At 35.1% G+C, this 16,327-nt stretch overlaps 1 protein-coding gene across 1 annotated transcript in view; it reads right to left on the reverse strand.

Annotated features, from left to right (window-relative positions):
- CAMK4 (calcium/calmodulin dependent protein kinase IV) overlaps positions 1-16,327 on the reverse strand; it is a 251,074-nt gene that overhangs the window by 129,235 nt on the left and 105,512 nt on the right. Inside the window, exon 4 of the mRNA XM_044657613.1 lies at positions 11,812-11,894. Within this exon, the coding sequence (XP_044513548.1) occupies positions 11,812-11,894 (83 nt within the window). The remainder of the gene's footprint in view (positions 1-11,811; positions 11,895-16,327) is intronic.

Genomic DNA, 16,327 nt, shown 5'->3' on the forward strand with positions numbered 1-16,327 from the left:
TATTTATTCTTAACTCAATCTTTATCCAAAAGGCATTTATTAAATGTCTACTATAAGGGGCAGCTGGGTAGCTCAGTGGATTGAGAGCCAGGCCTAGAGACGGGAGGTCCTAGGTTCAAATCCGGCCTCAGACACTTCCCAGCTGTGTGACCCTGGGCAAGTCACTTGACCCCCATTGCCTACCCTTACCAATCTTCCACCTATAAATCAATACACAGAAGTTAAGGGTTTAAAATAAAAAAAAAAAAAAAGACTTATAAATGTCTACTATACAAAGTATTAGACATTGAAGATAAGCCAAAAAAAACATAATAGTCTCTGACTTCACGAAGTTTATAGTCTCTCAAGAGAAATAACATGTTATACACATGCAAGTGTATAAATAATACCTACAAAAGAAATAAAAAGCAATTTCATGGGAAGAAGAGAAGACGTATCTCAATTCCATTTTGTAGTTGAGGGGTTCATTAATGCCAATTACAACAGGAAACGGCACATTATGCACACAGACACACTTAAAGGAATCCCACAGCTGACATAAATAAATCTGTAGGCAGCAAAACTGTGCTCTAGAGTGTGCAGGTCCTATGTGGGGCACACCCTTTCCTGTGCTTTGTAAGTCACGTACATGTTAGCTCAATGCTACTTAAGTAGTTTTAATCATTACTTCAATCAGCCCAGCAAAAACAAGATATCACAAAAACCCTTTAAGTTCCTTCGACTCCTAATGAACTGTAGGCAGATATACATCAATTCAGAAAAATAGGTACTCTTTATATATATATGTTTTCCTTATGATTTAAAATTTATATATGCATATATATGATTTAAAATTTATATATGCATATATAAATTTTAAATCATAAGGAAAATGGAGAAGAGGGAAGATGCAGCTTTAAAACAAAGAACTGAAGGAAATTTTATGTCAACATATTTGAATAGGTTATTAAGCTGTGAAATCACATATATATACATATATATTAAATAAATAAATAAATAAATGTAAATGTGAATATAGATTTATGCCACATATAAAATATATTTATATTTTATTATATCATATATAGTATATTTACATATCATGGGTAATATATTATTTATACAATAAAATATTAAAATAGTGGTGGTTACTTATATAAGTATTAATATATTGTTTACATAATAATATATTTTATATAATGGTGCATAATTATAAATTTTATAAAATATGAATATATAACATATTTGTAACATATTTTTGTTTATATCATTTGACATCACTATTTAATGATCTATTGCACTATGGTAGTATCTATTCTCCCCAAGATCCTTGCTTTAGGGCCATATCTGCCCATTTTCCTTATCATAATTTTAAAATTTGGGATTTAAAAGGTAAGCACATCAACTATTTCTGGTCTTCTTTAAAAGGACCACTTGTTTACTTGCATTAGAATGATTGCGACAAATTAAGTTAGCTCTGGTAGCACACAGCAGTATAATATTAAATTCATATAAATTACTTCCTCTCCTAAAATGAAATTAGTATTTCCTGGCACAGAGATTATGGCAATCCAACTTGGTAGAAAATAGCAGCTGAAAAGGTCTAAGTTAAAGCTGGCTGAGAAAAAAGGGGAATTTTTAAAGGACAAGAAAAAAAAAAACCTAAAAAAAATCCATAAGTTACAATCAACAAAAAAGATATAAATTTCTAAGGATCATAGATGCTTAGAGGATCATAGATCTACAGGTAGAGAAAGGAACTTTGAAGTCATTTGGCTCAGCCTATCATTTTACAGATGAAGAAAATGAAGCTCTCAGGGGCTAAAAAAATACACACACACACACACACACACACACACACACACATATACACATACATATGTGTATATATACATATTTTTAATGGGTGACTTGCTCATAGCCATACAGGTAAATGGCATAGAGGAATTTAAAGATAGGTCTTGGATCCTCAAGCCCATTACTCTTTCCACAAGGTATGACTATTTTTTCTTCAAATATATTCAAAGATAAGAAGTAGAGGGCAAAGGAACAAAGGAAGAAGACAGGTTAATTATTGAAAAGGGGGGGAAAGATAGGAAAAGATCAAATTCAATCCTTTGACAAAAATGGTTAGTCAAGTCCTTTTTCAGATATTAACTGGATGATATGGACATTGAGGTCCCTTTCAATGGTGGAATTCTGTAAAGGTGTGCATGTACTAAAGTACCCAGAGAGGGTGACTAAAAAAAATTTTTTTTTCAAATGTATGACAGAATAAAATAGTAAAGCAATTAACTGAAGAAGAATGAGGCTAGATTCAAAGGAAAGAAAAGAAAAAGAAAATTGGCCCAATATTTGCTCTTATTATTTGATGTTACTATAACATTTTGAGGCAGCATGTAAAGAGTAGAGTCAGAGGCCTCATTTTAAATGCTGCCTCTACCACTTACTACCTAAATAATTTTGAAGAAGTCACCCACTCTAGGCTTCAGATCCTCATGTCTAAAATGAGTTGAATAAGCATTAAATATATAATCACATCAAAATTATAAAGACCCTGATTCTCTCATCCTAGGGCTGATCAGCTGGCTTCTCTTACCAGGATATAGTTAAAATTGTCCCTAACTTCTCTTAGCAGGTTTCTCTTATTACAACCCTAAGTTTGTGAATTAGAAAATTATAATCACTTAATAACTTTGGTCTGTAAGCTGATTTTCTTTTTCTCTTTTTTTAAAACTCTTTCCTTTTGTTTGTCTTAATTCTAAGAGAGAAGCAAGGGCTAGGTAGAGTGCTTTGTAAATCTTAAAGAGTTGTATAAATGGGGGCAAGTACAGGTCTTACACTCTATCCATTGTGCTACCTATCTGTCCCTTTAAGGTGATTTTTATCTTGGTTTCCCTTTAGCAATATATTGAGTGGGGGGGTGGGGGGGGAAAGGATGGAATAATGTGTTATTCTGCCTGAAGCCCTCCCATGGAGAAGTCAGATTTTAGAGCCATTTATTTTAGTGACATCAGGGATTAATTTTTGACATAATTGTCTCTATCAATTCATGACTTTTCTAGTTGGCTTTACCAAAATAGAAACTGTGTCAAGACCCTAGTGAAACTATAACAGGATATAACACAAATTATATAGAAACAGCACTGCTAATAGTAAAGCCCTATAAATGAAATGTTTCCACTAACAGTGAACAGCAAATAGAACACTTGTTCAATTCTAGATGCTATCTGTTCACATGTAGAGATCTGACAGAAAGTAGGCATATAAAATAATTGACATTGTGTGTTTATGTAATGATGAATGGGTAGATCATTCAGAGAAACCACACCTCTATTTGAGAGCTCAAGGAATCTGAGCTTCTTTCCCTGGGCCCTCCCTTAGACAGAGGGCACAGCTTAGATATCATATAAAGAGCCAAAGGAAGTGAGTAAAGATAACATCTTTAAATGGGGACAAAAAAATTGGGGTCAGGATTTGGGAAGAGGTAGAGAAGGAATAGAAATCCTACTCCAGAAAATAGAAACAGTTAGGGACATACCTAGTGAAGTAGCTGCTAGGATTTTTTTATATTAATGTCACTTTGAACATTTTCACTTGTCTCCTCATACATATAGAATAACATATCCTGACTTTAAGCCTTGAACTTTCATCTCCTTCTGTCTCAATCTTTCCCCATCTTCATCAAAAACTCACCTTGGTCACTCTGACTGAAGCCCTGACTTTTGGTCTGATAGATGCTTTGCTCATTATCAATAGAACCTTCAATGATGTAGTGTGAGAAATTGAGGGGATTAGGACAGCAAGTGGTTAATTGTGGGAATTGAGCGAACCATACTGACTCTATCTTGTGATCTAATTCTGGAACTTAGTTTCTATTCAATTATAGGTCTTGGTTCAATTTCTGTCTTGTGAGAAAACTTTATTCAATTGTGGAAATTGGGAGAAAAACTTAATGGATTATTTGAACCTTACTGTATGGCTGGGAAACTGAACCACCTCTCCCTGCTACTTAAGAGACCCTTAATCAAGGATCTAAGTTATACTGACCAGAAACTTAGTCTAAAACCAGAAACCAGATTCAAAGATGGTGTGGAAGATCAAAACCAATCCTTGTCTACTCCCCAACTTTTAACATATTGGACTATATTTGTTCTTATACATAATGCAATAATTTTAACTATTCAATATTTTGGGGGGGATAATACCATAAGTAAAATGTTAGCCAGTTGTGAGTTGGTATATAAATGTTATGAAGGGTAGTTCCCCAAGACAATATGGTCCCTAAGGTATGTGCTATTTTAAAATATGATAAAATGTTTCTGAAAAACATCCTTTAAACATACTTTTTGTACAAACTACATAACTTAATTTTTAAAGAAAACTTGTTAGTGATGTTGACATTAATAAAATTTCCATTTAAATTGAGCATGAAACAACTCAATAATTAAATTTTGCTTGAATTCTCACAAATTCTTCTAGCAGCTTAAGAGTTGGAAATAACTTTTGAAGTTATCAAGTGCAAGCCCTTATTCATTGTAAAAAATATCTTCCACAAGAAGTCATCTAATCTTTCATTTTACACTTCCAATGACAAGGAACTCATGGCCTTAGGCTGCAACCTATTCAATGTTTGAACAGCTCTAATGTTAGAAAGTTCTTTCTTACCTGTCAATATGTCAAATATCCATGATTTAATTGGTGTGGTTATTCCCTCCACCAATACAGATAACAAGTCTTCTGTGACTTCTTCAAGAGGTGCTGTGGTAAAAAAAAAAAATTCACCACCCTTCAGCCAACCTGGTGACAAGCCTCTCCAAATTTAGTTAAACTAGTCTTCAGACAGGAGACATATTTCCATCATAGGTGCCTGACTTGAAATCCTTCCAGCTTGGCAAGACCTGCTAGAACTTGTCATCCATTGGTGTTTCCTTCAAGAACCCAGATTCATCTCCATGCCATTATAAGGCATTGGAGTAGGACTTTAGTGGAGGATATTGAGGCAAAAATCTCCTTCCTTATAAATTCCACTGATTGGTCCTAGTTCTGTTCTGTGGGGACATGCAGAATAACTTTAATTTGACTCTTCCACATGACAAACCCTTAAATATTTAAGAAAGCTATTATGTGTTCTCTGGGTCTTCTCTTAGATTATAAATTCTACTATTAGATTATAAATTCCATGAAGACTTCAGAAACTTTGTCTCATATAAACCTTGAATCATTGCAAAAATTTAGCATAATGCCCTGCATAATGTAGGCTATTAATAAATGTTTGTTTTATTGAATCCTCTGAGTTAAATATGTTCAGTTTAACTGCTACTCATATGATATGATTTTGAATCTTCTTCATAAAGCTCATCTTCTCATGGAAGTTCAGTGGTGTCAGAGAAATAAAAATAGATCTCAGCTGGGGGCATATTAATTTAGAAAAACACAAATTAAGATTACTATGTTGCATTGTATTTTTTATTATTTTGTTAATTTGCTGCCCTCAAGTTTTGCAGGAGTTTGACATTTCTGCTCTAGTTTATCAAAGCTCTCTTTATCCTCTCAAAATATTCTAGATAGATTTTGACTAGCAGAGAAAGGAATAGACAAATAGATTATGTTCTTTGCTTTGGAAGCTGTACTGCTAAATCAAACTGCTGACGTCTATTAAATTTACAGTCAACCGAAACCTCTCAGCCTGTTTTCATTACAAACTGCTGTTCCATGAATCCCTCAATCTATACTTCTATAAGCATAGGATCTTGCACTTAATGTTATTATATATCATCTTATTATATCAGCACCCTATTTCTAGCTTGTAGAGATGTTTTTGGACCCTAATTCTGCCATACAGCCAATTAACATTCCTTCCTTTGCGTTATTTAGGTTTAATTCCACATGAAATCAGCAAACAATTTTAGCTGACAGTTTTTGTGACTCAGCAGCTTATGCATGACATTCTTGACATAAAGTCCAGGAAAGTAACACATCTGTCTGACCATGATACACCTACAAGATGGCCACATCCTTAGCCTAAACAAGATTGTCATCAACTTCATGTTCCTCTTCCTCTAAAACCATTAAGGCATTTTCGAACCTGTTGGTACCACCTATGACTCCACTTCCAATTCCATGGTACATAAAATCATGTTTCTTCCTTAGAAGGTCCAGATCTATCTTCTGTGAAAAGTCTTATGGTTATCACATAGTTCAGGTTGGTCAGCATTTCAAACCCTTCTTTTTTTCAGCTACATCATGTTCTTTCAATTATCAAGCTTTCTTCTCATCATCTTTTTCATCTTGGCTCACTTCTGAGTGTTTTTCATCTCTAGGAAATTTTCATTCTTTGGAAGAAATTCAATATATAAGAAAGCATTCCTTGAGTCTTTAAGCAGGAATATCAGCATGCTTTGAAAATATGCAGAGTTGGCAACTGAAACAATTCTTCACTTTCTATGTAATAATCATTGACAATAAATAATGCATTTAGTATTTGAACATTTGCAACATGCTTTAATATATACATTATTTCACTTGAGCTTCATAGTAATTCTATGAGATAAGTACTATAGGTATTATTTTATTACCTCACTTCTTTTTAAAGACTTTCTCCCTATCTTGCTCAGGCTAGAAATATGGTGGCCCCTGAAGAATCCAGTTGCATTTCTAATATGCTTAGGAGCTTTAACCTGCTCCATTTCTGACCCAGATCAGTTTACCTCCTTCTTGGCAAATTGTGGGGCTCTTGCTCCCAGAGGCTTCCATATTGGTGCCAGGCTCAGTGCCAATAGCTTGATCACCTTAGCCCTCTATAGTGTAGAACTTCTGTACTTGAGCAATCTACCAGTCCTAGCCTCTTTCACTACATAGCAGGCATGCAACAACGCCAATTATTGTCATCATTTTTACAGATTAAGAAACTGGGGTTCATATTGCTTCAGAAACTTATCTATTGTCACACAGCTAGTATGTGTCAGAGGTGACATTTGAACCCAGAACTTTCTAATACCAAGACCAGCACTGTATTCATTATGATATGTTACCTTTTCTATTATAGAAAGGGAAAGGATAACAATACTTTATGGCTCTCAAAAGTTCCCACGTTAACTGAAATAACAAACTGCCTATAGTCAAATTTCATATGTTTGGCCCTAACCAACATCACTTCACAATAGTATTATTACATAACAAACAAACCTTGCTATAAAGTTGTAAAAGTAATCCCCCCAAAAAAATGTCATTTCTCCTGTGTGTTTGCTAAAATTTGGGCAACTAAAAATTGATACTGACATGCTACTCAGTTGGGTATCTGTATAGGACTCCTTAAGCAATTTGGTTTCATTTAAAGTATTTTAGCAAGAGTAGGTGGATAGAGACAGTGGATAGAGAGTCAATGGGTTTAAATCTGGTCTCAGACACTTCCTAGCTATGTGACCGGCAAGTCATTTAACCCTAGTTGCCTATCCCATATCACTCTGTCTTCAAACTGATACTTGTATCAATTCTAAGACAGAAGGTAAAGATTTTTTTTTAATGTTAATTTTTTTGAATGTTAAAAAATATAGTATTTCTGCACAAATTTTTTTCTTCTTACATATTACAATGTTTATTATGCACAAATGTATAATAAAGATTGATCAAGGCCATTGTTAGTATAGAAATGATGAACACTAAAAAGATTAGAAATGAAAGTAATTATAATAATTCAGTTTGAAATTAAAATCAGAGTCTAGAGACTGATAAAACACAGAGAACATAATAATTTTAACTTGAAAAGGGGGTGAGGGAGGAACCAAGATTACGTTCTAATCTAGGGCATAGTTTCAGCCTGAAGAAAATTTTTTAATAACTTAGAAATTCAGCCTTTTAATGCTGGAACCAAGTCTATTCCAGTGTTGGAAATTCTTTTGCACTTTTGGCAATTTTTCATTTGGGAAAAAAAAAGATCCCATTCATGAAAACTACTAAGAGTTTATGGTCTGTGTGGAAGGGTTTACTGGCAATTAACCATTCTTTAAATGTCTTCCATTAAATAGTAAGGTGTCATTCTACATGATAATTGATAAACTTATAAGCACTGTATTTAAAAAACTCTTTTTCTTTCCATTTTTATCTGGAGCTGACTTTAAACCATATCCTAATACAACTAACCAGCCTTGATCCTTTACCATGCATCAAAGTAAACATGTTAGGTTAGAATTGACCAAGAGGGTCTAATAACTCAGATCCAATATTGGCATGGAACAGGACACTTAATAATATACCTAACACTTAGATAAAGGAAGTTTACTTAGACTTAGTAGGGGAAGAACATTGAGAGCAAGAAAAGGATTGATGGTATAGTTGATTTAGTAGGACACAGCTTCCCAGAGTTAGTTATCCAATGTTGGTCATATTGATGTTCTTGCTGGTCCAAATTCTCAGGAGCCAGATGAAGTTTTTCATGGCTTTTCTGTACAGTCAGGAAGCTACATCAAGAATTAAGTCTTAGTTCCCTGAGGCAATTAAATCTCAAGGATAGTTTCAATACTCTTTAAGGGAAAATTAACCTACATAGGATGTAATAGAGTCAACTTATGTTTACAAAACTTAGCTAGTCTCTGAAAATATTGTTCCTCTCAAAATGTTTATGAAATGGATAAACATTTTATAGAAACAATTTCATTAATGCTGGAAGAGACTTTAGAGAGATCATCTGGTCCAAACCTTTCATTTCACAAATGAAGATATTGGGGCTCAGAGGAACCAAGGTGTTATAGGTAGATTATAAGATAGCAAAGAAAGTAAAATAGGAAGCAGGCAGCTCAAAGCAAAACCTTGGCTGGGTTTATGGACATTCCAATTTGGAATGGTAAGAGAGGTTTGAGTGGGGAGAGTGAACTTGGCTGTGCTGGAAGGAGGAGTGTGGAGCTGTTATCCAGTTAGCTAAGCCTCTTCTATCTGTGGATTTTGGGATTGTGAAGAAGATAGGAGATACCATCAAGCAAGATAGCCTAGGTTGAGGGAAGGTTACAAATCTGCAGTTGGTGGACAACTAGCAGATCGCCTTGTGCTCCCTGGACCTATTGGCTAAGCAAGAATTTGGTTCCTGTGATCAGCTTGGACCAGTGTCATGAGAATCCCAATATCCCAGCCCTCTCCAGCCTCAGCCAAGGTTGCCTGCCTGTCTATACTTAGTATAGCAGGGAAACCAGCTTAATACTTAACATTCCATTGACAGTTGGTAATTCCCTGATAGTTAGGCAAAACCTCACCCTCTTTCCCTACTTTAACAACATTAAACCTGTTTCATATCCTTCCTGTTGTTCTCCTCTAAACCAATAGAACCCACATTAAGTTACTTTGGTATCCCTGGTTAGTTTGGTGGGCAGTTAAACTGCCAACTGTCAGTTACCCAGCCTAGTGTATTTCTCTGTCACCATCCATTCCCCAATCCCCTGTGTGGTTTTATTTAGTGTATCCATTCATTCCTTTCCCTTGTGGGGGTGTGGGGGTGTTTCCCATTTGTGTTTAATCCCCTTTCTGGCTCCAGTCTGACCCACCTGCCTATTTCAAAGGTCACACAGTTTAGTAAGCAGCGGAATGGAGATTTGAGCTGAAATTCTCTGATTAATATCTAATATGTTTTCTTCTTCATCATACTCCTATAGCTAAAAATGAGTGATAGGCACAAAAACAAATAAGATATAGATGACATACATATATAGGCAAAGAATCTTACTGAGAGAGATAATAAAGAAATAGATAATGGATGCAAAGAAACATAGACAATAGGTAGTTATAGAAATAGATAATTGCTATAGAGAGATTATTATTAAATTTCTATGTTTATTCAATTCAAAAGAATGAATATTTATTAAGTGCCTACTATATCCAAGCATTTTATTAGGTACACTAAGCTATTTTTTTGCTTTCACATTTGGGTCCTAAGAAACATAAAAGACAAGGACTACATAATCAGAAAAATTCTACAAGGTAGAATATGGTAAGATAATCTTTAAATGTTAAATTATGAAAATAATATCAATTCTTTAATATGTATTTACTTTCAAGCCTAGTGCTTAAATTAATCAACTGACCACCTACTACATTAGAGAAAATGTGGTGTGAATGGGTTTTAATAAAAATAAAAAAGTGGAGGAAATGACTATGTATTTATCATATGGATCTATGTTATAGGACCTCACTTAGTTCATATGTTTAAAATGCCATATACAAAGGAAAGGATAGAGACAATTTTTAGAATTAGTAGAAAAAAAGTCATAAAATAATTAATCAAAGTATACAATTGTTTTCTTATGTAGCGGCAGAATTAAAGTTCTGCTGGCAAGATGCATGATTTCAATATGCTAAGTAGGGTTTAAATTTCAGTGGGACAATATCCACTCTGGACAGTCAGCTTCCCTTGGGAAAAAAAAAAAAGACTTCACAAAATTAGTCTCATTTAGATAATATACTGTAATGGGATACTTGAAGCCCATTGTGACCAGGACTCCAAGAAAATTTCTACATAGAAAAATCAAGTCTTAACCGTATGATTTAAAGGAAGTGCCATGTATAGACAAATATCTAGCATTAAAGTTGTAATAAATATAGAATACTGATAACAGTAGAATTTTCTTTCATTTCATCATATGACATTTTTTCTCATAAAATACAATGAACCCTAAATTTTTTTCCTCTGAGTTACAATTTGGTTATTGTTTGCAAGTATAATTAGACAATTGCAATATTCTCTCTAATTGCCCAAACAGCAGGTTTTAGTCTACTGTATCATTCTACTTTGCAGTCTATCAATTACCAATTATGCAATGGCATTTTTTCCCTTGAGAATTTATTTCATCAGAAATATCTTTTTTTAAAACTTCCTTAGAGGAATTTCCAATAAATGATATACAAATTAATTAGTCTATATTTTTCTTACTACTACAAGCTTCCCACACAAACTTCACTGAACATTTTATTCTGCATCTCTCTAATAAGCTAATTATATATTATTGTGACTTATCACTGTGATTGTGCCTTATCCCTCTAGTAGACTATTCAGTGCAAAGTGTTTATGAAGCCGTCCAGCAGCTTCACGAAGATTCCTAGTGGGTTGGACACTCAGAAAGGGGAACCAAGGACTGAGTGAAAATGGGTTACGGGTTAAGGATTAATGGAAAGAGAATATAAGGCGAGAATAAAGACACGCAGACACAGAAAGTTTTTGCATAAGGTAGACAGACAGACAGCTAGTAAGCTCTGATGATCAAGAGCTTATTATTAGCTGATTTCTTGTCACATTTTATTGGGGTTACAACAGTATGGGGGGAAGGGGAGAGACCAGTGGCCTGATACATTAACATTATGAGATAATCATCATAAAATGCAAACTACCAAAACCAGAAACAATAGGTAGAGTTAAGATCAGTATCCAGGGTGTATCTGGCCTAAGGCATCTACTGATGTTTGATACCTATGTTAATTGATTCTTGAAGGAGAAGTAAGGAGACTGAGATAACTGACTCTCTTCTGGGGTGCAGCCTTAGGGAAGGGCTAGGGATTTGGCAAGGTCAACATTCAATTTGACTCAGGATTGCAGAGATCAATCATTAGCAGTATAAGAGTTAAGTTTTTGAATACTTCTTAAAATAATATCACAATTAATGTATACCTGGATTGCTACAGTTTAATAAATAGTTGATAGACAAATGGATAGAGGGATGGAGGGATGAATGGATGGGTAGATGGATAGATGGATAGGATAGATGGATGAACAGGGAAAAAAATCTCTCTGAATGCTTTTTTGTAGTCCAAAATATAAACCTTCCTGGGATTTGACTTCCATAGACCACTCACCTATCAAACAATTCTCCTCCTGTGACCAATTCCAGAACCAGGCTGATTTCTGTTTGCGTTTCAAATATCTCTTTTAGTTTTATCTGTGAAGAAGCATAAAAAAGTCACAAGTTCATTATTTTCATTTTTCCTAACATTATATGCTGGTGAATAACCTAAACTAAAGTAACATTCTATCAACATAAAAATAGTAGAAACTGATTAATCAGTAGGGATTTCAGTTTTGTCGCACAGAATTTTTTTGCCACCTCCTTGCAATAGAACTGATTGAAATAAAGTGAAGCTAGTATGACTTCTATCAAACACAGCAAGATGGTACAGTCAATATTGCCACTGGAACTAGAGTTTGGCCTTAGACACATGCTAGCTATATGTCTCTGGGCAAACCATGTAACTTGAGTTTCCTCATCAGTAAACAGAGATAATAATAACGTACACTTCATAGGGTTGTTGTGAGGATCAAATGAAATATATTTGTAAAGTATTTAATCTAGCGCATAGTCCATGCTTAATAATTGCTTATTTTTTCTTTTCTCTTTATCTTCAGAGGGAAGCTTTTACCTGGTATTTTGAAGATCAGAAATTTCAAATGCCTTCTTTATTTAAACAAAGAACTCAATTTCTGAACTCCTCTAGAATAAAAAAATTTCAAATTATATTAAGCCATGTTGGTTTTAGAGAGTCAAAAGCCTACTTCAAAATCAGAAATCCTATAGAGTCTGAGAGTAGAAGGGACAAAAACTAAACAAAATCTCTGCTTACATAATGACCTGAAAACACAGTGAAAGCAAAAACTTGGTGGTCATGAAACTAAAAAGTTTCCAAGAAAAATAAAACTTACCTCTTTTAAGATAGTCAAATCAGTTTCCGTACCCCCACCCCTCATTTCCTGAATCATATCTACAAACTGACAGATATATGTGGCAAATCTCAATTTGGACAGTTCCTTATAAATGAATGGCTATATCAAAACAATGACTTGCCTTTCAGTACTTAGCTAGTAGTCTTAAGCAGTCCAAATAGTTGTTCCAGGCACCACAACTGTCTCAGTACACAGGAAGGGAAAATCCTTATGGCAAAATCTTCAGCATATTGATGGTACAAATTCTTTTGGGCTTTAAAAAAGCTTCTGACCAAATTGTCTAAGTCAATAGTTTTGGATAGATACAACTTAACACAATTTGGAGGCATTTAAATCTCAAGAGATGCTAGGCACCTCCTCTTTACTAGAGATATCCAACCAAAGGCTGGATGACCTCTTGCCAGTGATGTTATCAAAGAGATTCTTGTTCAGGTATGAGTTAGAATAGATGGTTTTTGAAGTTCTTTCCAACTCTTTGCATTTGTGGATCTTCAAAAGTACTATCTCTTAGGGAGATGCTTACTTGATTCTTTCGATTACTCTACAGAGAATAAGCTTATATCCTATTATTATTATTCAATAAAAACAAATATTTTATCCATATAGAAAGTAAAATTACTAAAGGGAAACTGAAGTACTAAGCTTGGAGCAAAATCAGTTTATTAACAATAATGTGTATAACAATATAACTGATATGTATAAAGCAGGACAGACAGGCAACCTCAGGAAAAAAAATGACCAAAATGAGAAAGAGAACTCCCTTTATTGACACACAACAAAGAAGTGGTCTTGGTAGGCATGGGGAAAAAAGTGATAAGTTGTAGGGTTAGGGTGAGGACATTACAATTGGCTATACTAAGAAAGATGGGATGGCATTCATGTGAAGTTAATCATTGTTCCTCTCTGACAATTGAGGTTTTCTTTTATGGGATCCATCTGCATCTTATGATCTGCTAGCAGTCCCAAACTACTAGACTCTCCTTGGAAGAGATTTTTAAAAAATCTCTCCTAATAAGAACAGACAAGGGTAAATTGTATATCTTTTAGGAATGATACCAAGTCAATGTAACAGACTTAAAGATAATAAACAGATGCCTTGAAAGTATTTAAGAGGTTACCAGTATGACATATAATGACTTTTCTTTTAATTCCTACTTCAATCTAACTCAGAGGGAAATCTAAATTCCTGAGCTCAACTCAATGACATAAAAATAATAACTATGGGCAGATATAGCTTCCATTATAATATAAAATCAATGTAATATAGAATCAAACTTATAATATTCATTTTTTTCATATACCAATGTAATCATCTATAGAACAATTAAGATAATGGAATGATAGAAAGATCATTCATCCCAAGATCATTTTTAGCCAAGTCCAATAGAAAAAAAAGAATTAAAAGATAATATTTGATTGAATTTATATAGAACTTTATAGTGTACATAGAATCTGCACACTAAATATAGTCATCATAAAAATGCAGTGTGTTAGAAATAGAATTCAAGGGGGGTTTCGGGTTAAGATAGCGGCAGAGTAAAAAGCAGCTCTTAACCTCTCCTGACCGAAACACACAAGCCTCCTCAAGGGGACATAAAAACAAGTCCAGACGAACGGAGGAACCTCACAACAGGGTGCAGCGTGGAAGGTACGTGGAATCGGGGTATTTTCATGCTATAAAGGGGTGAAACAGCTCTCACTAAATTGCGGGCTGAGCAACCACCCCACCCCCAACCCCTCCACACACAACACCTATAGCGCCGAAGCCAGTTAAAAAGAAATAGAGCAAGTTTGGGGCACCCATCGAGTCATTGGCAGCTCCAGGGCCTGTTCCTGAGAGCAGCAAGATTTGGGACCCCAAAAAGCCAAAGAACGCACGCGAACTCTGAGCGGCAGAGGCGTGGGGGGAGGCAGACACAGCCACGAGCTAAAGCTCTGAAACCCTGAGTGGGGAACCAGCTAAACGGGTATACGACTGTGGAAGCAGCGCCCTGAGACTTGTAAAGGAACCTCAGGCAGAGGATCAAGCAAGGGGGCCCACCAGGGGGCTTGACCTTGGAAAAAACCAGACCTCAGACCTCAAGAGCCAAAAGACCGTGGACAGACCCTGAGCACGAGGATAAAGCTGAGAAACTGCTGGGCTAATGATGGCTACCCAGTCTCAGGAAGTTCAGAAGAGAAAGATAAACAACAAGAAAAAGAAGTCTTTAACACTCGACGACTTTTACACAGAGAAAATCCAGACAACCGAGCAAACAGAGGAGGAGAACAAACAAGCATCCGGACCCTCCTCAAATAAAGAACACGGGTCACAAGCTATGAAAGAGTTCAAAACTGAGATTCTGAGGAAGATGGAAGAGATCTGGCAAGAAAATAACAGTTTAAAAGGTAGAATTTTGCAATTGGAAAGTAAGGCTCAGAAATCAAATGAACTAATAAGCAAAGTGAACCAGATTGAAAAAGAAAACCAAAAGATCATAGCTGAAAACAAAAAGTTTAGAGCCGAAAACCAGTCCCTAAAGGCTAGAATTGAGCAATTAGGAGCTAATGATATCTCAAGACAACAAGAACAAATAAAACAAAGTCAAAAGACTGAAAAAATAGAAGGAAACATGAAATATCTCAATGAGAGAGTGACAGACCAAGAAAACCGGTCGAGAAGAGACAATTTGAGAATAATTGGTCTTCCAGAAAAACCAGAAATTAATAGAAACCTGGACTCCATACTAAAAGAAATTATTCAGCAAAATTGCCCTGAAGTCCTACAACAAGAGGACAATATAGACATTGAAAGAATTCATAGAACACCCACTACATTCGATCCAGATAAGAAAACAGTCAGAAATATAATTGCCAAATTCAAGAGCTTTCAAGCAAAAGAAAATATCTTACAAGAAGCCAGAAAGAGACAATTCAAATATCAAGGAACACCAATCAGGATCACACAGGATCTGGCAGCCTCCACGCTAAAAGACCGTAAGGCTTGGAATACAATATTCAGAAAGGCAAGAGAGCTGGGCCTGCAACCACGGATCAACTACCCATCAAAATTGACTATATATTTCCAGGGGAAAGTATGGGCATTCAACAAAATTGAAGAATTCCAAGTATTTACACAGAAAAGACAAGGGCTAAATGGAAAGTTTGATATCCAACCACAAAAATCGAGAGAAACATGAAAAGGTAAATAAGAAACAGAGGGGAAAGAAAGGAAACTTATAATTTTTAAATTTGCCTTTTTAAGGGCCTCAGTAAGATCTAATGATCTATATTCCTATGTAGAGAAATGTTATGTATAATTCTCTGTAGTGAACTCTATTCACTATTATAGCATTCACTATTATAGTAATCAGAAGAATAATTCACAGGGTGAGGGTGGAACACAAAATAATCTAAGATGACAGGGGGGATGGAAAAGAGGGGGTGAATAGCAGGGGACACGAAGAGAAACTTGAGTGAATAAGAAAAATAGGATATTCTATTACACACAAAGAGGGCATGGGAAGGAGAGGGGACAAATACTATTATAAGAAGGAGAGGAAGAGAGCATTAAGAGGTAATAATCAAACCTTACTCTCAGTGTAATCAACCCGGAGAGGGAAGAGTAACTATACTATCCATTGGGACATAAAATTCTTATCTAACCCTTCTGAG

The sequence above is a fragment of the Gracilinanus agilis genome, chromosome 1 (genome assembly GCF_016433145.1).
Source record: "Gracilinanus agilis isolate LMUSP501 chromosome 1, AgileGrace, whole genome shotgun sequence".
Classification (NCBI taxonomy): domain Eukaryota; kingdom Metazoa; phylum Chordata; class Mammalia; order Didelphimorphia; family Didelphidae; genus Gracilinanus; species Gracilinanus agilis.